The 24762-nt window shown below is 42.0% G+C and overlaps 2 protein-coding genes across 13 annotated transcripts in view; one reads left to right on the plus strand and one right to left on the minus strand.

Moving 5' to 3' along the window:
• The first annotated feature begins 19 nt into the window (after window positions 1–19).
• LOC111254179 (uncharacterized) overlaps window positions 20–24762 on the plus strand; it is a 39514-nt gene continuing 14771 nt past the window's right edge. For 3 of the 11 annotated variants that reach the window (XM_086976231.1, XM_086976222.1, XM_086976223.1), the window contains exon 1: window positions 20–688. Coding sequence is in view for 6 of the 11 variants with exons in the window: in XM_086976222.1 (XP_086832348.1) it covers window positions 335–688 (354 nt within the window). In the remaining 5 variants the exon portion in view is untranslated. The other 8 variants (XM_086976228.1, XM_086976233.1, XM_086976225.1 and 5 more) reach the window with 6 other exon arrangements.
• LOC111254354 (uncharacterized) lies at window positions 19529–22699 on the minus strand. 2 transcript variants are annotated; one of them, XM_086976238.1, is made up of 4 exons: window positions 22107–22291; window positions 21958–22011; window positions 21472–21552; window positions 19529–21298 (listed from the first exon to the last, which is right to left on the minus strand). In XM_086976238.1, the coding sequence occupies exons 1-4, from the start codon at window positions 22194–22196 to the stop codon at window positions 20228–20230; spliced, it is 1296 nt and encodes a 431-aa protein (XP_086832364.1). In that variant the 5' UTR covers window positions 22197–22291; the 3' UTR covers window positions 19529–20227. The 2 variants fall into 2 exon arrangements, with proteins under 2 accessions (XP_086832364.1, XP_022670833.1); XM_022815098.2 differs by lacking the exon at window positions 22107–22291 and adding an exon at window positions 22482–22699 and having other exon boundaries at window positions 19534–21298.

Genomic DNA, 24762 nt, shown 5'->3' on the forward strand with positions numbered 1-24762 from the left:
CCGAAAAATGAGCGTTTCCATAGGATTCGTCTTCTATAAGACGGTCGTGTTTCTCAGCGGAACTATTACAGGAACCGTGCGTGATCAAATTGCTGATTGACGACAGCTGCTTTTTTACCGAGCTGCGTTTAAACGAAGTCGGCCTTTTAGTGCTTTCGAAGGCTGAGTTAACTGAGCGGAGCTGGCCTACTTCTAGGCTGGCGTTTCGGTCCTGGTGGCACAATTTAATGAACACAAGGGCCACGGCAATAATAAAAGCGATCGCAGCCACTCCAACAGCCAGACCTGCCAGATACTCGACGGGAATACAACCAGGGCAGCTCTCAAAGAAAGGATGTGTTCCAGATACGTCAGTGGCCGTATCGACGTAGAGAGACCTACTCTGTGCAACAGCGCGGTGCGAACTAGAAGCAAAGGCACGAACACTTATTTGGTAGATGCTGTTTGGCCAAAGTGTGATGGTGACTATATTGCCGTGGGTGTAAAGATGGCCGGTGATGTCGATCGTGTCGTTAGAATGCTTCCATTCAACTTCGTACTTAATGTCGGCTTTGTTGGAAACATGTGGCCATGTGATAATGGCATCGATCCCGCCTGGATTCGCAGTCGAGTAGCGCAGGACGTTGAGGATAGGCACCCATTGCTGGTAGTAGTCCACGTAGTCAGCGGAGTCGTCATCACTTACGCGGTGAGCTTTTTCATCGCGGCTTGCCTCGTCGCGGAACATGTCTTCTACTTTATCGATGTCCATGTTTATATCGAACTCAGCACACGACTTTTCAATCCGTGCAATTTTTCCATTAGAATCGTATGCGGTCAGACGGAGCCATGAAGAGGGTTTGAGGAGTCCGCGACGCACGGTGGCATTATGATAGACAGTCTGTTCTAGTTGCTGCCAGGTAGCGGCCACTTGATCTTGCATCATGAGCACATAGACCAGGGGGTCGACCTGATCATTGCCTTCAGGCCTAGACCACTCAAAGTGAATCGTGTCATCTTCCGGTCGGTAGCTGTACTTGAGTGGTTGCGTGAAGTGGGTATCTGTTCTGGTAGCCTCAATAATATCTGAGTGTGAGTGGTAGAAGTTACATGCCTCCTGACAGCCCGGGAACTGAAGGGAGCAAGTAAAAGACAATGTTATTAGTAATAGTACGAATGCTGATTGCAATGATGGCCTTTTACATCGGCTAACTGTACGTCACTTCGTCTAATTTTTCTTGGAGTGAATCGATTTAAACCGAAACAATCGGAATAGTTTGCGCTCTTCAAGCTGTTTTCGAATCTTCGAAATCGTTTAACGTTATCCCTCCCTGTGCAGTCGTTGTTCTGAGAAGGCACGACTGTTTTCGTGTGGATGGGGTTGCGAAGAAAAGCCACAACGTTATGGTTTCGTAAAAACGGTAGACTTAGACGGATAAAACTTGTAAAACAAATATACATAACGAGAGATGGTGTGTCTGTTGCGCCTCCTCCTGATGCTAAGCCAGTATCAGGAGAGGTCGCCAGACTGCCGTCACGAGGGGCCTCTCAGCGGGAATTTTGAATGCAGGCGATGCAACCCCCAACCTCAGTTGACCGCGATAAATAGAAAAATTCCAAACAGTGAACAACCTCACGATTGGCAGCGGCAGCTGCACCATTATCGGATTATTGTATAGCACGAGAGTAACATGACAGTTGTCTGCGTTTGGGGTCACGGAATAACAGTGACGACAGGCGTTGCCGAAGCCACGTCGGCCGATTTAGCCCTACCCATCCCTCCACTACTCCGAACAGAATCCCTAATAACAGAACAAGATCTGTCATCAAACAACAAGCAGCAGTGAAATCATCATCATCAAGCAGCAACAACAACAACGACAAAAGCAGTGGCAGCGCTAACAAAGCTAGGACGAGCCACAACGCATACAAGGATAGTAATTTTAGCACCAACCATAAATACCGCGACGACAAAAGGACGCGGTGGGATGGCAGGAAAGTAGCGATGATAATCGTGGCCAAGATACTACGCTCGTTATCCATAACAGGGAGGTCAGACTTGTTTATGAGCAACGTAGAGTGCGGTGCTGCTATGTGCGTAAGGACACCAAGAGAACAGCCGTGTCGTAGGCTGAGACCGAGCGGAGTAGGGGCCGTTAACAGCTCATCAACGGACCATGAGCGTCATCAACGGGTGCTTCAAACCAGAATCGGCTGAAGGCTACGCAAGGGCTATTTACGCCCTGAGGGAAACTTCGAAGGCAGGAAGGCTTCAAATACCAATTATCATGAAGACAGGGTGCACGGCTGAGAGAGCAACGCCGACGTTTCTATTTTTCAACAGTATGTACAAATGTAGGCTACAATGCAATCGGCATCTTTAACTGCTTCGAAACAGTAAACAGTGATTACGTTTAACTCCTTTCATGTTATAAAAGAGCCAGTAAAAAAGCTGGCAGAAAGGCGAATCAATCAGTTAGACTGCTGCCAAAGGAGACAACCGTTGCGATAAGAAGTTGTAGAAAGTAGAGACGATGCCAAACGCCATTTGAAGAGACGTAATAGCTCTTCAAGATAAAAGGTACATTTATATCTTCAGCACTGTAGAACTTCACCAGCTCCACGGCAAAGTCGCTCTAAAACTGCTTGTTGAATTCGTACAGTATCGAATATTGGCTAAATACTTGAAGTATCAAAGGCTGGGCTTCATAGACAGACACACCGGCAACGCAAAGACACAGTTATAATTTGTCTCAACGATCGTATTGACATGCGTTGCGAGGTCGAGATAAGGGCCTTCTTGACACACTGCTCGTTATATAGCTAGATAATCGATAGCGAGTGATAATGAAATGAAAACTAATAGTTATGGACAACATAAAGGCCCTTACATGGAGGGATTCTTCAGGGCTTTTTCTAGGCTAAGCGGGTGAATAAATAGGCGAACAAACAGATAGAACGAAAGCAAGAAAGAAAATTAAAGATCAGGCATCGTAGAAATCACGATACTTCAAATGTTTACCATCGGAGTGAATAGTTTTGTAGTTCAACGCAGACAGCACGTTTTGACGTTACTGAATAACCGCTGGCCATTGAGCGACCGCGATTGTGGACACCGTCGCAGCGGGCAGTCACGGAATTTTCTGTTTCGTATTCATCCTCAAACAAAGTGCTGTGCATCGCCTGGGAAACTGAAAAATCCAAACCGCTAAACGGAAGCCTATTCCCTATCTATCGAACGCGAAGAACATGTCTTGATCTTCTGTGTTCTTCATCTCCTCGTCGGGTCTCGTGAGCTCTCACATGCTGAACACGCCCCAGTCAGCAAAGTCTATTTTTTTAAAACAAATACTTTGTTCTTTGTACTGATGGCATTTTCGCGATGCGCGCAACGCGATATACACTCACGAGTATAAAGTAAAACAGAAAGACACCCAACGTGAAGTTCGCAGCGAACAACGGACACCGAATATACCCGATGAAGGACAACAGCAACAACAACAATATGACAGCAAGCAAACGCCTAAAATAAAGGACGCAAAGCCCGAAAAAACAGTGAGTTCGCTTATATTGTTGTCTAGTCATCGTTGGACAATGCCGCGGAGGTGCTCAAGCGCCCAAAGCACGAAGGACGATTGAGAGCTCTTCAGACAGGTGACACAGTCAGTTATCGAGACGAGGAGATAGTGCAGACGCCATTGCCTTCTCGAGCCAAATATCCACTGCTAATACGATTCCCAGAGGCAACAATGCTTAGCTCATGTAGACAAAACGGGACATCGTGTGTCTCCGCGAAAGCCAGAGGAAAGAGATTACGGGACAATTATCACATCGCTTTTGATCAGGTAATGTCGAAACGCGAAGAGCAAGACAAGAAATGGAGTCAACGATGATGTTTCTACAGGTAAACGAGATCCAATGTAATGTTTAGATTTGCTTCTTGTGCCTATCCCTGTTGATCCTGTACGCATCATGTTTCAGCTTTCGTAGATCTACTTTTTGTAACCTACTGTTGTTCTGCGGCTAGGTGAAACTATGGGGTAGCAGCCTTATTACGAGTCAAAGGAAGGCTTCACTGCAAGTCTCGCTTGCTCGTTCCGGGTTCGTATCACTATTGCTCGTGATGTAGTTGAGTTCGCCAAAATCTACCTGCCCCCCGATTCACAGCCATGCGTATCAAGCTTCTCTGTTACATCAACAGAACGAAAGAAGGAAAAACACACCCTGGACGACTCGAGAAACAGATGTCTGGGGCGTCCAGTCGATCGCGTCGCTGCACTACCGTTGGCAGCGTCAATCGCAGCGGCGGAAAAACAAACTAGCAGAAGCAGCCGACATCTACTAAAATGTTGGTCGTTCCGTTCATGCGATCTCTTTGCACCCATTCACATACCCGTCTGCAGCCAACTGTCTGCACCTTTACGTGAGCATCGAATTAAGGGGCCGGTACGCGACTGAATTGTATTGTGCTTTCGTCGACAAAATTGCGATTGAGCCTGAAACCAATTTAGCACGCGAGTTCAGCGGCTGGGGCACGTCCCAACTACACAACAAAAGGTAACAACAGCTAATGCCTAGAGCTGAACGTCAAACAAACATGCGATATTATTAAGTATTGATCGTATCGGCAATGATTACGGTGTAGCAAATTGTCCTTTGCATTAAGTTTGCGCTTGAATGATTTCTCCGTCCGTATAGAGATCAGGAGACAATCATTACCTATTGCCAGTATGCGCAGATCAATAAGGGATCACTGACAAGCTAACGTTCCAACGAAGACGTTTTCGGCCGAAGATGTCCCTATCGAAAAACTTCTTTCGGTCTGATAAACACACGATCACTTGTATACGCAGATAGATTTAAGTAAGCCTATTCGTAATAAGTCGGTTACCAGCGCGAGCTAAAAAGCTCCGTCTGTAGCGAAACGTAGTGACTGGTTAAACGGTTACTTTTTAGCCGTCTACTCGTTAGCTCACACAGCCAATTACAAACAAAAATACCCATCGTCATAATGGGTCAGGTTTGTAAAGGGTCTATTCGCTTACTTGGAGAACTTAAGCAACTTCTTTAGCAGTCCCACACTCAGCGTAGCTTTTATCATATTTTGTCAATGTCGATCGTTCTAATACGGTTAATGAAACTGAACTGGGTAAACACGCAAGAGATAAATACTACTGTCGTTTGCGGATGCAGCCGTTGCAGACAGCTCACCGAGGGCGACGATGCCGGCGATCATTGCACTTCCTTTGGTCGTCGACAATGGTGATATTTTGTGCTACGAACCATCCTCACCGGACGTTACTAACAAGTTCAACCACCTTTCTCAACGCTTCATCCTTCCCCGTTGATTGGGGGCGGAGATCTCTAGCAAATACTAGAAGTAACAATAGTTGAGGCAATAGCCGTATAGCAACGACAGTCGCTCGGAAGGAAACGTTTGCGCGGAGAACTCTCTAGGAACTAGCAGGCGGAAAGAAGCAGAAAAAAGAAAGCTTAACGAAGGAGAACAATCACAGGGGCTTTATGGGGTACTTATAACGGTCGTGCTGGTGACGACTTGCTCGCGTGTGTCCACATCTGCATCAGCGCAAATCCCATCATGCCGGCCGCAGTGTGACAAAGCGGATGGAACTTTTTGTGTCAATAAATGGCCTATACCAGACGTATAATGCGAACGGATAATATCGCTTCTTCATAACACTTGTTGTTGTTGTTATCGTAGTGGGCTTCGGCTGACTCAAAGCCAGTCAGTCAGTCGCCTAATCACAGAACAGAGTAGTTGCTGCTTCAGAGTCGACCATTATCGTCGTATCACCGGTTCGTCGCTGCCGCTCCCGCCGAACGGCCCGTCAAGGAACGGACAGCAACAAAACGATGGAGGCTTAAGCGAATAGCGTTAGCAACAAGTCCAACTACGATAACTATAACAGAGGAGTCGAAGCTGTTATTTAGGCGAAATAGAAGAAGGCTTGAAAAGACCGCGCAGCGACAGCAACAGCAACGGCAATAACACAACGGAGGGAAAAATGATGACGGATGAGACGATGGGCGATGAGTACCTCCTAATAGTCGGGCAACCAATAGAACACGACTTAAACATGGATTCCAATTCGTATAGGATGATAACTAAAAGGAGAAAACGCAGCGGAGTAGAGCAGGAAGGGCCTAGAAATGTCGACTTGTTGCAACTGCCATACCTAACGTACCACATATTGTGGACGTGAAGTTAGCTTTAGAAAGCGCTAGCTACATCCATCTTAGAACAGCCGCTGGGCGACACTGGTTCGAAGAGTATACTTACGCAAAGGCGTCTTTGTTCACACATCGATCCCCAGACCTTGAAGTTTTTGTAGAAAAGGTTGCACGTGTCCCAACACTGAAATGAATGAAATGGCCAAACCACGTTAGATACGAACACTGCGTTGAGGCTTCGCTTCGTAGAGACGCCAAAACTAGCGCTATTAGAAGCATAGTTTTGTCATTGTGATAATGTTCGTTCCGATTTGGTCGAGTGTGAAATTCTTACTCGCTAGGTCGTCTGGGAACGTGTCTCTCAACAATTCGGGCCGAGCGACCCGGTTTAGATATATAGCCCGATCATAGCCATAATAGTAGATGCACAATAACGAGCCAACTGTCGCACTGGGATGAGCCAGAGTGTCTTTATCCGGGCCTGATTTTGGTTTAGACATCGGACGGAGTCAACCAGGCGTATTATTGGTGCAAGCTGCATTGTAGGACGCCATTTGGCGCGACAATCTAGCAAGCATTTAGGGCGACCGTGCATCGTGAGTGTTGCATTGTGCCGAGCGTCGAAACGCCCGTCGGCGTTGCGAGCAGCTGAGCCAACGAAGAGGTAACGCGATCCAGCTAAGAGATCGCTCTGCCTGCTGCTACCTTAATCGTTTTTGATAGGTAAGAAAGATTGCATACTCGGAACGTTCATTCTGTATGTATAAATGCCTACATATATATTTTCGATGCGAAAGTCGCCAACGGAACACTACTCTGATTAGCTGAGTACAAATCTATCTTCCTCAGAATGATCAAAAAACAGGCTGCCGCGGATGGCCGTGGCCGAATTTCGATACGTTCTAGCTCATTGCACTTCGTCCACAGCGGTATGGGCAGCTTGTGTTATTCTTTTCAAAGGAAGACAGTGCCGCGACACGTCTCTACGGCTAAAAGCTTTTGCTTGCTATCCTATAGGTGCATGTGTACGATATATTGGCAGAATTGCTATTCAAGCGTAGATCAGAGCTGAGAAGAAAATAATGCACAAATTTCACACTTGACCGAATATAAAATGAAAAGGCGATAATACGAATATCTATGCCGTGTTGAAACGTTGACGCCGTGGGGATTTCGAAATCTGATCGTAAGTCTTTGTGGGCTGCAAGTGTGAAGATGTAGGTCTAGGGAAAAAGTATGCTCTCTTACCATGAGGCAGTCGTTGATATTGAAGCAAGTCTCCTTCGATCCGTCCAGGTGAAACTGGAAGAGAGAGAAGATAACAAAAATATATTAGCTTTTCTATCTCCTCAGGCTAAGTATTCGCTGGTTCTGCATGAGAGATCTTTTTTCGTTGTCCGGCATCAGATGACGCCCCACTTTCTAGCGGTCCGATGATCCGTCCACGTTGGTTGGAAACACCGTCTAAATCCAGATCACATTTACATGGGCGCAGATTTCGATGGGCCGCACATCATCCTCCTTAGACGTGAATCGATGTGTATGTTATTAGAACTTACGTTGTTCGGAATAGGGAGGGCTTTGCTGGCCGAAAAATTAAGCAGCTTACAATCAGAAGCCATAAAAGAACGCTACTTTTTATACAGGCGATGGGATTCGAGGGTGGGCGACGTATCTCAGTCTTGGTCACCAGCTCGGTAGTTTTCCGGAAAGCAATGAACGCGTACTCAAATTTCCACTAATTGGTTGACGAGACACATTATGCGACAAACCGTTCTACGAAATGAAGAAAATCAAATGCAAGAGCTCGAGAGGTAACCGAACTAAACAAGGGGTACATTCATTTACTCATGCGAAAGCGAAGACTCTGCTTATTCAATAACGGCTGCAAACATTTACTCAGTTGTCAAAACCCGGACGAGAGATGAATCTTAGGAGGAAAAAATGAGCTGAATGCAAATTGTCACAGTCGGACGACAGCGGACGATCTGAAATTTACAATGAAGACTGAAGTCGAAACTTCGTTCCTGACCCGACTTCGTTTGTAGCGGCGAGCACGGAGCCACGGCCAGCGGACGTTGCGCAAGTTCGTCAAAGCTGAAGCAGGTAGCGTATAATATAACGATAAGATCTAGTCTTTTGCCTGCGGGCACGATAGCAGTCGATGTTCAAGTGCGAACCCAAAAGTCGATCAGATAGCAGACAGCCAGATGGTGACCGCTAACTGGCTGAGCCGTGTTCTCGCTAACTTCTGTTTCCCGTATCTGCGGCTGCTGTTGTTATTGCGTCTACTTCAGTTGCTTCTTTAGTCGGTTTGTCGCTTGGCGCGGAAACAGCGCAGTTTGCTTTCTCCGACAAGCTAACAACAGCCATTTTACCTGGCGACCTTAAAAGTGAAAAGTAACAATAGAGCACTCCCATAAGCAGCGCTGACATAATAACAGCATCAAAATAATGGACTGTTTGCTGTTTACATTTGCTTAACGATACGGGCTAACTTAGCCCACTATCGGGAGCGACAACAAGACAGCCCGAAATAGAACGAGATAGAATGATTAAGTGCTACATTGGCCTGGCAATTCGCGCCGGCGACTAGCATCTCCCTGCCGGAATGGTAATACATAACATGAATAGCAGTTGAAGTTAGGTAGGGGACGAAAGCAGCGACAAGCGTCCTCTCCTTTCCTCGGGAAGAAATCGGAAGTGTCGGTACTTGGATAGGCAGCGGGTAAACAGACGGACACAATAAATGGATAACAATCACCGATCGAATGTGAACCGGACTAGTGGAGTAGCCGTAGACATGATTGTTGAGAACGGTCAGGGCTTACGTAATTTTTGCCGCTTGACAGAAAAAGAACTGGCAAAGAAAAGAAAAAATAGATATTTGCTGTCGTTCGCATATGGTTATTATTATCGTTTTTGTGTTCGTCATCGAAACAGCGGAACCCGTCGCCAGTGGTTATTCACGCAGAAGGAAACGAATTGGAGACTTTCGTAGAAACGCAGCGACTCAGACAGTGAATTTAGGTAAGGCGGTAGGTAATCTTGAGCCGAACAAATTTTACCCAGTCGTCTATTGTACCTCCTCTAGCACCGCCACAAGGTGGTAAAAAAGAACAACGTACAATGTAGACAAAAACCGACCGGCGCATTGTACGTATGACGTTCGTTAAAATTGGCAGAGCGTTTTTGGATCAATGAACATGGCCAAAGGTACGCGGCTGCATAAGGCTAAAAAAACTCAACGAGACCACCGGTGGAGACGCGAACAGATATGCGACAGCAGTAATCCATCGGATGATTATAATGACGAATGAGCCACTCGAACGTAAGGGGAAACTGCTAACAGAGAGCGCGACGCGTGACGCAACAAAAATAAAGAACGGCCACCAGTAGCTAAAGTTTATGAACATCGATATATTTGTTATATACACGTCTAAGATGCCATCACAGCGGCAGGATAAAACAGCCTATAGGCAAGGACCTCTCGGTTTGCGACAAACAAGCCAGTGAACATCTCGCAAAGTAATCAGCGTTCGGATAGCTGAAAGCGACTATTAAATACTACAAATCTTTTTCCTAATATGTACAATTAGAAGGTCTGATAATACTAAGAAGACGTTGCTGCGATAATACCTTATTGAGACATTGTGCTCGGCATCTAGCTGTCATTACGTGGGTCTTATCCTCAAACATGTCCTGAGCTACCGTAAGGCTTGTCAAAATTGCTCCACATAACACAAAACGTAGCATTGTTCTGCAATAGCTACTTCACTTTATGATCAATCAAGTCTACCAGTAGGTAATAGTAGGTATAGAAGTAAATAATTCCGAACACGGCCTAGTATGCACACACAAAAATTCAGTCGTAACAAACTGTGAAGGAACCCTCGGCGTCATCGGCTTTAAGAAAGGCGGGAAATTCGAAGAGAGGGCTGGCGGGTGAGGGTCAGCACGGCTGGGTGAGGAGGCACCGCATCAGAAGGAGGACGAGATGATCAATACTGAATAGCTCATTTACGGTTCACGTGTCGTTTGAATGAAGAGGAAATTAAATAGAAATTGAAGGGAGATAGTATCTGAGTGCCGATGCACAGCCACTGCTATAGATATGATTTTTAAAGGTGTATCTCTTTATCAATTCCGGGACGAGACACCGTTGATACATGAATCTAATGAAGTATTAGATCTAATTTTTATAGAATACATCCTGAGCTCTTGTCCTGAACCAGGCTTATAAATGAATCATATTTTAATAATTGCAAGACCTAGTTCGACTACATCATTAAACAGAGGATCTGGTATGAAGACAGATTAGGGATGTCGAATGCAACTACGGATGCTGAAAAGGGCTATAAAATTATAAGAAGCCCTTTAGTCTGTCTTTTAGTAGGGGCACTCTACAACAAAGCATATATTTCAAGTAGAAACAATCGTGAAATACTTAACTAACTATAATTCCGAGATCAATTTAGGAGACATTATGCACGCTGTCAACAGGTGCTTCATTCAGTTCGGGCGGAATCGGACATTTCAGCTCTGGTTTTGGGAACTGGTCTTTAGGGCTTTTTCAATGTCAACGAATTTCATATGCCAATGATCGCAAAAGATGCTCTGTATGTGCAAGATCTGCGGTATATAGTAGGTACGAAAGGACTTGCTACTGGAGTTCTTGAAGGGGCTCCTACAACGCTTGCCATGTGCGCCTGGATTCGTCGTGGAGAAGGATAACTTTCTTTTGTTGATCGGGCTTTTTCTGTTGAATTGGCCCATTCAATCAATTAAGCATTTTCTACCCTTTAGGACCCTTTCAGTCTCTCCAAATGCAAACCGCAGTTTTTTTGGGGTTAGAAATCTGGCTGAACTTTAAATTTAGACGTCTTTCTCGGAGTCAACCACTCCTTTGTTTGCTTTATATCGATGTCGAAATCCCACTTCTGGTCATCGGCGACGATTTTCTGTAGAAACCTGTGGCTGCATGTTGCTCGGTGTCGGGCGAGATGTTGAGAAGCTATGAGAACTCATGTTTCTTTGCGTTGCTGTCTCGGTTCATGGGATAACCGAGTTTCTGGTCTTCAAGTAAATCCCATTGATTTATATATCATAAATCGAAGATCTTTTTTTAGAAGTGCCTTTAGACTGTCCCTATCGAACTCAGGTGGCTGACCCGGGGCGGAGGGCATCCCATAGTTCCAAGATACCAATATTAAACTCTGCAGACCATATTCGCGGAGTCCTCTGAGGCTTGGAGTTGGCACAGATATCTGATGTTTTTTTAGCAGCAATTCTATTTTGGCTAAGGGCGGAATTAAAGTATGATTTTTTCGTCCGGAACCTCCATCGTTGGAACTTAGGCTCAAACTAGAATTCTACTGATAGCGTAATGAAATTTCAACGAAATTCTTCGGTAGAGAAAAGATTTATATATATATATATATATATATATATATATATATATATATATATTGTAGAGGTAAATAAGAAACGAGACAGAGGGAAAAAAATATAAAAAATTGCCCTTACTTGCCTTACAACTTAAGAAGTCTACTCATAGCTGTAAGTAAAGGATGGAATCGTTCGTCGTTTAGCTTCTTGTTTCCGGACGTTAACATGGCTGTCATTTCTTCAATATTTACTTTCTGTTGGCGATGGAGCCGGTATGACATCGTCAATAAGAATTACAGACGTGTGCTACATTCCGAATGATAAGTGGCACAGGCACAGACTTTAGCCAAATACTGATTTTTACTTTTTTTTTTTGTGCCACTCTTCCGCATAGCTAACAAAGGAAAACGAAATAACTGTATAATTACTGATCATCTCCATTCCTCCCATAATATTGCATTCTGTATTTTAACGTGCTTTCTCAATTGATTTAAATTCACTCCAACGAACATTCTAGTGGCGAAGTGCTTGCGTAAACTTAGTTAACTTGTCCTAATGAATTCTATTAGACAGCAGAGTTCGTCGTCATTTTCTTGTCATAATAGTCTTGAAACTGTCCTCAAGAACGCCATCGCCTTATTCAGGTGTAGGGCCTCTAACATAAATCGCTAATCTGCGTCGATACAACTTAGTATAGTAGACTTAGTAGATGCCAGGACTGAGCAGTCCTGGATCTATGGCCTATCCAATGCCGTTCATATGTCGCTTAATAAAAATAACTTTTGCCAGCCATCGAAGGATAATGATTGGGTCCACTGCTCGCGCATACAATAAATCGAAAAAAACTCTCAGAAGCCAGTATTAGAAGGTATGGATAATCTGTCAACCACTCTCTTGAACTATGCTACATAGCGTGGGGCTGAAAAAGCCCATAAATATTATCGTCTTTCCGTTTGCATACTGTTTTTGATTGATGCTAAGGTTAACAAAAGGAATGTCTGCTGCATGATAGACTGGCCTTTAAACCATGTTATTAGCAACAATCTAGCTGTTCATTATCTATCTTACGAAAATACTCAATCAGCTCGAACTAGGGATTTGCAAGATTACTTTCAGACACCTCGCAGAAAACTTGGAGATATCACAAGCGTCGTATCGAACCATCTTGAGAGGTCACCTAAAGACTTACGGCAAGGCTTGCGCCATGCACTCAGATTTAACTTACTGTAATTTTTTCTCTTTCCAAAGTTCAAGAAACATCTGAAAATAAGTATTTAACACAAAAACAAGTTTCGAGCAGACCTGAGCTACGATTACACTGTGTTAACACGAGTTTATTATATTTATGAACAATTTCAAAGGGAATTAAGATTTGGATGATGGAAGCATATGTAGTTTATACTGAATCTCATATTGAAATATATATATGTTGTCTGAAATACTACTAGAACAAAACGACAATTGGTGTCGTCTCGACCTAGGCCTACTTCTGAAACTATTAAGGTTTTCCAGCTGTGTAGATGGCTCTATTTTTCATTTTGAAGACTGCGTCCGATGGAACCTATGGAACTGATAAAGAGAGCTGAGTTGCCATCGAAAAGCTGATGGGATTACAAATTAATCCGTATTTGCCATAATGAGCTTCAATCCTCTAGCGCTAAACAATAAAATTAGACAGGATATTGAGATCTAATCAATGGAAAAATTGAGATTTAGGGCTTGTTCATCGATCATCCCGTAACGATATTAGGCCGTGTTCGGTACTGATATGTCAACCATTTCGTAAGTGAGCCTCTATTGTGACTTGAAACGGGTACAGCTTTACTTTACAGCATTGACTCAGACATATTTTTAATTACGTTTTGCTAACATAAACGTATTTCGTTCGGATCATCATTCCATAATCCCATTTGTGACCTACCATGTTGATCACGATTAAGCCTATCGTTTACCATATGATTTTCCGCTTCTATATCTCTTTTATTTATCTTACGAGCCGGCTTCTGTTGTGGCGTTAAACGGCATTAGCCGTCGCCAACAGCAGACGTATCTGTATATCGTCTCACAAGTGGCCTGAAAAACCTTATGATCCTTACTCGAGAGCAGGCAAACATTTTCTATGCCGATAAATATAAACATCTTCAGATCATTTTAATTTCGAAAATATTGAGAGGATTTTTTAGCTGTTTCTGTTAAACTTATCGCCTGTTGTGCATCTCTCATGTTTGTGACCTGTGTCAATTTTGCTCAGGTTAACTCTCAAGATCTTGTTGGATATTTAGTTGGTCTTTAAGGCAGATATATTGTACGATTCGTGAACATAACGTAGGACATAAATAGTTGTTTCCGATTGACCAGGGAAGTATTGTATGGGATAAACACTACGGGTTACTGCCCTATATATCATAAATTATTTAACCCATTTGAAACGATTCAAATTTATGTGATCTTTATCAACGTTTCGCCTATATATAGGTAATTAATAAGCTACATCTAACATTAATGTCAATAGACGATTATTCGTTTTACCATTTATCTGCGTAGACAGCCTGCTAGCGACAGCCTGGAATATTAATGCTAAGTCAGGCTTTATAAAAATATCTATCTCTTATAATATTTGCTGATCATCCATTTTTTTAACCGAAAATAACAACTATAATCCACTGTCATATGTTTTATGATATAGGTCGTTTTGGTTAAACGAGTTCAAAGCAGTGAGAACAAGTTCATTTGTCGACATAACAAGATTTGTCCTTTAGTAAGTAGTTTGGAGCAGGCACCCGCCACAGCCGAGCGTAAGATTTAAGTTTATATCAAGCGCGCCTTATTCCCTAACATGAACCAATGCATCAGAGTCGTACTAAGATCGTTTTCGGTGGCAAAGGTGAAGCCATCTCGAAACATTTCAATGCAAACTTTAACTTAAATTCCGGTCTTATTCTTCGAGCGACACCTGCGTATATCCGTTTCGAAGAAATATGACTTTCAGGCCAAGGATGGCATTAAATGTATAATGTAACTTCGACGAAAACCGGCGCTTTTTGTGCTTTATGACAAACACCTATTAGCCTACAAGTGGCCGTACCGCAAAGATATTTGTGTGGCACTGCGATTGATGCAGTGATATTGGGCCGCTCTAGCTGCCCCATTCAATCGTCGCGTCATCTCTATTGTAGTTTTCGGGTCGTCCCCGACAATGCAGCTCACCGTCAGTCGAGCGCTGATTGGTTTCCTCTTAACCTGTTTCACTCTTTCTCCTCGACCGATCTGAACAGACGAAATTTGTCAGAGTAGCTTTTGCGTTGAAGCACTAGTGCAAAGTTTTTAGGGGTACACTCAAGCACTGCGTCGTATGCAGCGCAGCGATTATGTCCGCACGCGGGCCAAGATCGAATTTATTTGAGCCTATCCCTGGTGTTGAAAGGGTGTCAAATAGTATTCTGTGCTATGCTTGTCCCATTTTTCGCTCTTTTGCTCGGTCACACAGTATCTACTTAACTGCAGCGACAGAAAACTGGACTGTGACAGAAATTCAAGATTCTGAAGGGAACAGCCATTTTCCGGCTCTCGTTCGGCAAAAAAAGACGCGACAGATTTTTGCTGCAGGAGGTGAATATCGCCATAATGATACGGATGATGAAGCTCTAGCGTTTTCTTCAGCTTCCGATGTTCGAAACGGCGATGTGGGATTTAGACACATAATAACGAACGACTGAAGAGATGAAAAACATCGTGCTATGTTGCTTTGAAGGTTCACTTGATAGACAGACTTGATACCTGCACAGACCGCAACATGAAAGCACCCGCTACTAATAAACGATCGAAATGAAAATGGATCGATTCGTAAAAAGAATGTAAAAGAAAAGCTTGCAGATGTTAGCATAAGGACAAAGGCGGCGAAAAGGTAACGCGTGAAATGGAAGCGATTTTCATAATGGATACTCTCGTAGAATTATGTGGCTTTTTACACACAGTTTCTAACCCATAATCACATAGGTTAGGTCACTTGACTAAAAAGATCAACTGAACGTTAGTGTAGGCGTTAGTGCTCCTCTAAACGACAAATTGCTTCTTTATATGGGTTATACCCTAGGTAGTTATCGTGTCGTATTATTTGTATTCAAGGACAACGAGCGTTACGATAGTAAACAGTTGGTGGAATAGCTAGCAGGTAGGATGACATTGTTTACGAAGACCGTGATTTTCTTCACTTCGGTTAAAAGATATAGCGGAGTTGCTTGGGACCTGAGACACTCCCTAAACAAACTGAAAATATTAAGTAAAAGTTTAATTTCTACATGCCTGATTCAAAATGCATCTTTTACCGGCTTGAAGAATTGTAGACGCTCGGAAAGTCTTACGGACTAGCAGCACTAGAATAAGGGGAGAAAGGTCTTGGCTTCGACGAGAATATTTCACTTTAGCAAACATTCAGCCGGGCTGAATTTAGAGGTAGATTGGATATCCCTCATTTCTAAAGTCCTTCATAACGGAAAGAAATCCACTTATTCCACTGTTAGAATGTCAGGTGCTATGGAATTTTCTTCTAAATAAAGTACGACGAAAATATAAAGTCGCCTACTGTATAGCCGGCTCACAAAGCTGTGTGCGGGAGTGTTATCGGCAGTTGTCTCTAATCCGTATCTCATTAGACCACCGAGCATCTAGTTTCAAAACAAAAGTGTAGCAACAACATGGACATTGTGGATATTTAAGCCAGCCCATGTAACAGAATATGATATTTTATTATTCGTGAAGCGTATTATGCACCTTGCGGATAGAGGTAAGCAGGCTGAAGCAATATAATGTCGTATTGAAACGATCCCGTGTAGTTAGAGCGAACGAGATAGTTAAAAAAAAAAAAAAAAAAAACCGTAAATAAGTTTTCAATAAAAAATATGGCGCTTGTATTATTTTTTTTTAGCCCTCACATCATTAAAATTGAAAAACTTCGCTTCCTTAACTCACCTTCAGAAAACTGTGTGACGTAGTCGAAGGGAACGCCGTCAGCGCCGCCGTCGTCAGATAAAAGCGAAATGTAATTCGTCTTTTCACGTTCACATCTCACGAGACGCAGTGCCATAGTGCTACCTATGTATGCGTGCATAATTCGACTGTTGTTTTTCGGAAACTTTTTTAAAAATTATTCCATTCGATACTGATCGGGAATCAAGCATGTGCACCTGTATAATCATTTAAACATAATATAAATATATCACACTTATTTGTGAAGCAAGTAATGTTCGTACGCGAAACAATAAATGTCCTGAATAATAAAACAGATTTTTACTATTTTCGATGGCTCAACTTAGCAAGACAAGAAAACTTTCTACTAAAGGTTCATGTCTGGTAAGATTAAGGGTTTTCTAGTTAAATGCTATAAAACATCTTCCGAATCTAGTCACTATACCTGTGATTTGCGCGCCTCATCGAAGGTACACATATGTACCGGGATTATCCATTATCGGTCGTCGCTAGCACAATGACGAGTGGTGCTAACGGCGGTACCCCGTACGTTCAATATGCGCTGGACAAGGTGGCATACAGTTTTCTTTAACTATGCAAAAATAAAATGTGCAGTTTTCGTAATTTGCTTGACTTTCCAAGTGGTCTTCAATATAACATTGCATGTCGTAGCAAGAAATAAGCAAATCATAAACACTGCAAATCAATCGGGTAGAGTCAATTGAAAAGAAATTTTTGGCTCCTCTTATGTAATGAAGACAGTACTCCTCTTAGATACTCGGCATGGATTAGAATCTGTAAATAATAGATAAATAACTTGTGCAGTGGCAACCGTTCGGTCCCGAAGCAGGCATCAGGGGAAATCGAACAATAGGAAAATGCATGTGCTCTTGGTCTAACGATAAAGTTTGCTACATGTAAGGCTCATAGTCCAATATCGCTGACCAATAGCATAGCCACGAAGAGCTGCCAGCTGCGTTACCTAAAGGATCCTATTTTCTATAAAGGGCAGTCGCCATTTTCGTGCTGAAAGTCGTGATGATAAATACGAGCCACAGGAACGATAGTGATAGTTAATGTTGTTAAAACAGCAATAGAGAAGCGTGGGAAGTAAATGAAGCAGTCGATTGAACTATGCTGTGGTGTACGTGGTGATTCAAAAATGGTATTTATTAAAAAGTGCCTAGTTTAGATTATACAAAATGTAAGTCTTAATAATTTATATCACAGACGGTATTGAGCAACAATTGGAGCTTGGCAGAGGTTTCTGGTGCACATAGCCAACCTTTCACTAATTTCATCATTCCATACGTCCGCTCGACCTCCGGTTTCGTCAGAGGCGTCAATAGCGTGGCTAATATTTGAAAATCTCAGAGAATAGTGAAAAATCATTCAACGGTCACTTGGGTGGTATCCTATGAGCAAAAGTCTTGCTCCCGAACAAGCTGATCGGACTTTGTGCTCTTCTTATTAGCGGCTGCCGTTCCGCGAATTTTTTTTTACTACTCAAGTCAATATGGCCGAGCTTCTTATACGATTCTACAAGATCATTGGGTACTTTTTCAGAAGAATATATAACGAAAAGTTACCAAGTGCTTCAAGGTTTACGATGGTGCTAGTGAATAGTATCTGTCCCATTGTTCACCAAGCCTGAAGTACCAAGAGTGAGATGCGGAGGGGGCATGGTCTTCCAGCTTTTATCAGGTCAAGAGGTGATCACCCGAAACTAAGAATTTAATGAAGCTCGGCGTGATAGTTGTATATTAGCGTTTGCGTGTAGGTTTGTTTACATAATCAGATGCATGCAATGGGACGTTTCTTTGTTGTCCTAAACGTTCAGTCTTCAGAAACGCTGGGTTAGGTCCGTATGCATATCGACGTTGTCGAATAGACGATCACATCATAACCAGCACTGAAATAAAAGTAAACAGATTCATAAGGTAAGAGTGACTTACTTATAATAAATTAAAGGTTTACTATGTCTGGCTAGGTACTGTATTAATAGCCCTTTACGTTTTCTACTCATGAACTGAAGCGTGGCATCTTTCGTGATCGACCGTGGCGATGTAAAATAAAAGTTTGACTGAAAAGTATCTGTTGGTATCTTATCCTGTATAAGACCCGACTCCCGATCTAACAAATAGGATGTCGTCGGCATTATTCGTTCAACCACTGTACTGCGTGTTACCTTTAATACACGGCCGCGAGCCTGCTTCGAGAAACAGGCTCTTTTTGGTATCTACTGTTGTAAATAGGACTGAATGAGAAATATATTCATATTGCGCTTCTTGGAGACAGTTTATCCTGCACAGTGCTACCAATGCGGTCGTATTCGACTCGGACATCACGGCAACGATGCACGTCAGGATCATTCATATAACCGTATACTGGAACATCGTTCGAGGTTTTCTGCTTAGCCCACTTGAACGAAGGCCTGTGAGATTTGATCTCCTTGGCTAGGTTTGTTCGAACGCGCTCCGTAACTCTACAACGAATTTAATTACATTCCTTATTATAACTTAATTTTAGATTATCTAAGCAGGAGTAGAAGGCGGGCTATTTAAATACATGGAGCGCTTGAAACAAGTAAAATTATATGTAGATGTAGTTGTTTTTCGAAGTTATAGATATGACTAATTCATCGCTTCGACAGGATAAATTACGAAAAGCTTTCAAGATAAATGCGTAATAATTCAAGCTAAATATTCGGGCCGAGTAGCGTAAGGAACATTTTAGATGCGAACGATTCTAAGAACACTGTCCCAATTTTTAACTAGGAAACGGATCGGGGCGCCTAATATCAATTACTTGAAAAATCTAGACCTTTCAATGTAAATGTATACTAATCAGATGACGTACGTTTCAGATACTAGTGAATAACATAAACATTCAGTAAATGTATTTGGCTTAACAAGAGTAACCGTATTTTATCACGGCAACAACCACCTCTGATATCGATAATCAGTCGAGGATGATACTTTGAAGTATGGTCTCTCGCAAAGCAAGATTTATTGCTTTCCTTTAATTTACCAGCAAATAGTAGCATCTAATGTATCATTATATCGATGAATGAAGTTGTTTCAAATTGAAAACACAACTTCCCGACTATTATGAGTGTAAAAACAGAGCACCTTCGTTCGTCGTGTTAAAAAGAAAACTTATTTCTTCATTTAGACAAGCCAAAAGAATATCTAGAATTTATTTAGAAGTCTTTTAGCTTTATATAAGATATATGATTGTTGTCAGCCTTCTAGTTTAGTCTGCAACAGTAATGAGGGTATGCTCCGTTAGACAATTTCAATTAAGTAAATTCCTGTTATATCATAAAAGTAACTTGGCCAAGAAGCGTAATAGAAAGTAAATGTATAATATATATAGATAAAGTGAAACTCTATAATCGTACACAGGACAGTACTAATGCAATTTAATTCAACCTTGGATATTACTAATTATGTCCTAACAACAAATAATACGATTTGATATATATATATATATATATATATATATATATATATATATATATGTATAAATTAATAAATAATATAAATTTATTGCTTTTTGAACGAGTTCTAAATTCTGAGCTTAAAGCCGAACGACCGAGTGGATCCGGGTCCGCATTGGAATACAATCGTTGTCAAAATACGTAATTATCGTGACATCACAAGGGCACACACAGTTATTCAGTACAATTGGGAGCGATATGCTATATATTGCAGTCGTTGGCACGATGGCCAAGTGAGTATGGAGAATCTTCTTCAATCAGCCGATCGTGTTTAAGAGGCTTCTGAGAAATACGAGTGCTTAACGATGATAACTGTTTTTTCACTGAGGCATGTCGAAATGGTAAATTTAGTGTTGTCGAATGTACAGCTTGTGTAGCGGTGACGGTATCGGCTCGAAGACAGCGTCGGTACGTCTGTGCAACAACTGACAGTACGATCACAAAGAGCAGAACAGCGGTCATAACTACTAATTCGATGTAACTGACTGATATCCACAAGCCGGACACGTGTTTAGCCGTGTTGATAACAAGAGCTCTGCTCCGCCCGACAGGGTCACGAATACCGGGCACAAAAGCTGTGATGGTCAGCTGGTAAATTTTGTTTGGCCATAGAGTTAAGACGCCCATGTTGTTAGATGTAGCCAATTGTCCAGTCATATCGATATTCTGATCGGGCTGTTTCCATTCAACAACATACTTAACTGCCGCTTTATGAGACACTTGCTCCCAGGAAATAACAGCATCAACGCCGCCAGAATTCATACTTGAAGCACGCAGGGATTGGAGAACAGGGACCCAGCCGTCTTGTAGGTAGTCGAGCGACAATTCTCGATGACGACTGGTATAACCTGGAGGCATGCCTTTCATCGCGGTGTCCTTGTACATTCCCTCAATATTTGCATCTTCCGAATAGAGATTTAGTTCAGAGCACGGTTTCTCTACCTCGGCGGTTCTTCCTTCGGAGTCATAAGACGTCAATCGGATGTACGACGAGGATTTAATAAGACTTCGACGCACGGTAGCGTTGTGGTAGAAAGTTTGTTGTAGCTGCTGCCAGCCGCCAGAGAGTTCATCCCGTACCAACAGCGCGTAAACTAGCTGCCCAATTTGGTAGTCTTCTTTGGGCCGCGTCCACTCGAAATGGAAGGCATCTTTTTCCGACAGATAGTGGTGTTTTAGAGGTTGTATAGCCTTAGTATCAGAGCGACCTTCTTGGGTCAAGGAATCCAAGTGTGAGCTTACGAAACTGCATGATTCTTGACAACCCGGGAACTAAATATCGAATTAAGATAGAAAAGTTGCATAAAATAAATTAACTAGATGTGATCTATTCAAGTTACACGGTGCATGCAACAATGTCCGCCAACGAATTCTTTAAACGGACGACACATTACCCATCAGAAGAAACTTACGCTTGAGAAAAAAAAATCACTGTCATCGCTTACCCGCATACAGTCCGGATCTTTTCCACACATGTGCCCCCATACACGAAAGCCTCCATACAACATATGGCAGGAGTCCCAGCACTGAAAATAACATTATGAAAGAGTTAGTTGTAAACGTCTTTTAGAAGCCCATTCAAGAGAATTTTCCTAGCATTGCATTAAAATAAGCTTTTTTTTTTTATCTCATCATAAAAATCCTTATTCAAAAAGATCGACTATCATAAGGCAAGTACTATAAAAAACATCACTTGCACAATATGAGGCGAGTCTAACTTTTACGTGTCGAAAGTCGTGACTTTATTCTGCCGCAAAAGAAAAATCGTTCTAGATGGCATGCCTCCAATAACCTTTCTACAGCAACGAAGCTCGATTTTTATTTGAGTAGACACATAGGTGGCAACTTAGTCAATATTTAACAGACAGCTTTATTTCAGTGATTCCTCATTGAAAAGCGCTATAAAGTGACGGACTCATGCTGACCCTTACCATCCAACAGTCGGCGTCATCTCGGCAATTGGTGTTCATTTCAGGCATATAGAACTGCAAGCAGAAAGAAGTAATAAACCCGCTTAGTTTGACACGACTGTAAAATAAAATCTAGCACAGTCTCAGTTATCAATAGAATAGGCGATCACCGTTGCGAGCTCAGGATAACACTGGCTATAATTCGGTTTCAAATGTTTCGGCGACAAAGAATAGGTATTAGGTGCACGAACACTTCGCATGTGTTTTCACTATTGATCATACTCTCGCGCCGATTTCCGTTATCACTGTACAGTTAACTCATGTGAGTATAGGGCTGTGTCACTAGGATGACGTCATTGCTGAACGTGATCTTCCCATGAAAAAAGGTGCTGGCCGTCTATTATTTGAAAACAGGCGGGATCTCTTTGCATCTCAGTTGAAACGATGGCATACACATCGTAGATAGTTAACTGAGCTGGTGGTCCATGAGAGGTCTAGCTTCTGGAATTTATCATACAACAAATTGTTTTTGAAAATGTGCTTACCTTGTTGAGGCAGTGGGCACGGCATCTGGCCTTCAGTATATCAGTTTTCTGGTCAAAAATTTCTTGGGCAGTGGCTGCCCCTACAAGAAGAGCACAGGCTATTAAGCCAGCCATGTTGGTAAACGTCTGGAGGTGGACAAGTGAAATGCGCTTCTCGATCGTCTGGTGTGTAGAGTGGAAGAGGCTCCTGTTATGTACTTCAGGGGCTTTCCTACTTCACATACCGACTGGAGAGGGAAGAGGCACGCTTGGCGGTCCAGCAATGCGAATTTTTCAATTACCTAATTGACGCGGGTAGATTGGATTTTATTATCACCTACTTGTCAGATCGGGTCAACTTTTCTTGTTTCTTTAATTAAATTGATAGCCAATAATAATCTTCGAGATCAAAAAAGTAGAGTATCCTCATATGATCCCATTAATAGGCATGCGTCCAATGCTTTAGTAGCTGATTTGAAAAACCCCATCCGTGTCTCCATGTGCATCTCGAAATTAAATACACATACATTGCAATATGTAATGGGCCATCGAAAGATTTCTCTCAAACTATCGGTGACTTCCAACAATATGTTATAGCTTTAACAGGCTTTACTCGGAAGGGTTAAAAGTTATCAATGTAGTGCGGCGCCCATCATTTTTGATGTACGTCCGATTCACGGAACTCAACCGTCCAAAATTCTGTAGTATTGAACGTTCTGGTCACTGTCTCTGTATTCCGTTTCTATCTTCCTAAGCATTAGAAGATTTTATTCATGAAAGGATCTTTTTAAGCCGTTTGGCTTACCAGACCGTGTTTTAGCTATGCGAAATAGAAATAGTATGAAAAATTCTGTAAACATGAGAAGTAATGCTACGGTTAGTAACTAGTGAATATATATTATATTATTTAAACGTGTTCCTTAGCTCTCTTCAATTGTAAATGACATACTGTGAGATACAGGGCGTTTAGGCGCGCCTAGACCACTACTTGTCTCTAAGTCTATTATGGCAGTATATTACCATCACGAAAATAATGTTACTGAATTGTATTTGGCTGGGTGGCCTCACTAGAACTTCATGAGGTCCGGTACAGAAATCCATTTTCTAAAAACAACAAACAACAAGAAAGTTCGTAGAGCAGCCGTGTGACAATCAGATGTCCTTTAGTACACACTTAGCACTCGTAAAGAAAACGACTGGATAAAAACTTTACACCAAAGCTACTTGTCTAAAAAGCTTGCTTAGCATGTCCTGTTGAGCAAGCCGTTGTTGTCTTTATAGAACATATGCACATGTTTGTACTATAAACAACAAATACATGAGAGGTCTCTGAATTGCGCCTTGAGAACAACCTGATGCGGTCCGCGTGTTTTCCATTCATTCAAACAGAAAAAAAAAATGGGTCGCTAGGAAAACTTTTGTTCTGCCTCATCAGTCAACCTCCGATGCCACAGTAAGGAAACATCTTAAGGAACTTGGAACAGACAGCTCGCTCGAACGCTGAGTTGAAATCGACGTACATTACGTCATACCGTCCGGTCTTCATTTATTCAATATTAAGAACTGGTTGCACCGTAGTTATTCGTAACTTATTTAGCCTTCGTGCATAAAGCAGTACGTTGAGAAATAACATAATTTCACGCGTAAATTCGTCTGAATCGGTAGTATAATGACTACACGTCTTGGTTTTTATGCTACGTTATTCGTTACGAAGAGAAAACAAAAAGGCAACTATCTTTTCCAGAAACGTAACGCTAAAAAACAAAAAAAATATATATATAACATGCATATATACAACATAGCTCTATATTGTAAACTAGAAAACACGAAAGCGGTCAATCTGTGAAATATTGAAATCATATGATTAAATAGCCCCAAACAAGGTAAAGAATGCTATCACAAGGTTGTTGCAACTAAGATATACGGCAGCAAGATAATAGGTATTGAATATATATATATATATATATATATATATATATATATATATATATATATATATGAAAAATAGGAATAAATAATAAACTGATTTAATTTAATGTACGTATAGTAATATAGTAATTATTATTACTGTCTGGTGAATTTGTGTTATGAATTTTATGGAGAGATATAAACCGATTGAGGAGAAAGTTGGCATGCCGCATGTATTGTCACAGGTAAACAGGACCGACTGGTAATAATTATCTACACAAAAAATACGATAAAACAAACACGCCTGTTTTTCTCTTGTAGGATACTTGGGTAGTCTAGGAAATGTTAGAGCTTTTCTGAGCCATATCTCTGCGCTCTGTTAATTGCCTGGATA

The sequence above is a fragment of the Varroa destructor genome, unplaced genomic scaffold (assembly GCF_002443255.2).
Source record: "Varroa destructor unplaced genomic scaffold, Vdes_3.0 BEIS01000007.1, whole genome shotgun sequence".
Classification (NCBI taxonomy): domain Eukaryota; kingdom Metazoa; phylum Arthropoda; class Arachnida; order Mesostigmata; family Varroidae; genus Varroa; species Varroa destructor.

Excerpts from the sequence above, each read along its gene's own strand:
- LOC111254354 (XM_022815098.2), bottom strand. The coding sequence starts at position 22,595 with ATGGCTGGCTTAATAGCCTGTGCTCTTCTTGTAGGGGCAGCCACTGCC. Across the intron at positions 21,553-21,957 it reads ATGACGCCGACTGTTGGATG|TGCTGGGACTCCTGCCATAT; the intron begins GTAAGGGTCAGC and ends TGTTATTTTCAG. Across the intron at positions 21,299-21,471 it reads AAGATCCGGACTGTATGCGG|TTCCCGGGTTGTCAAGAATC; the intron begins GTAAGCGATGAC and ends TTCGATATTTAG.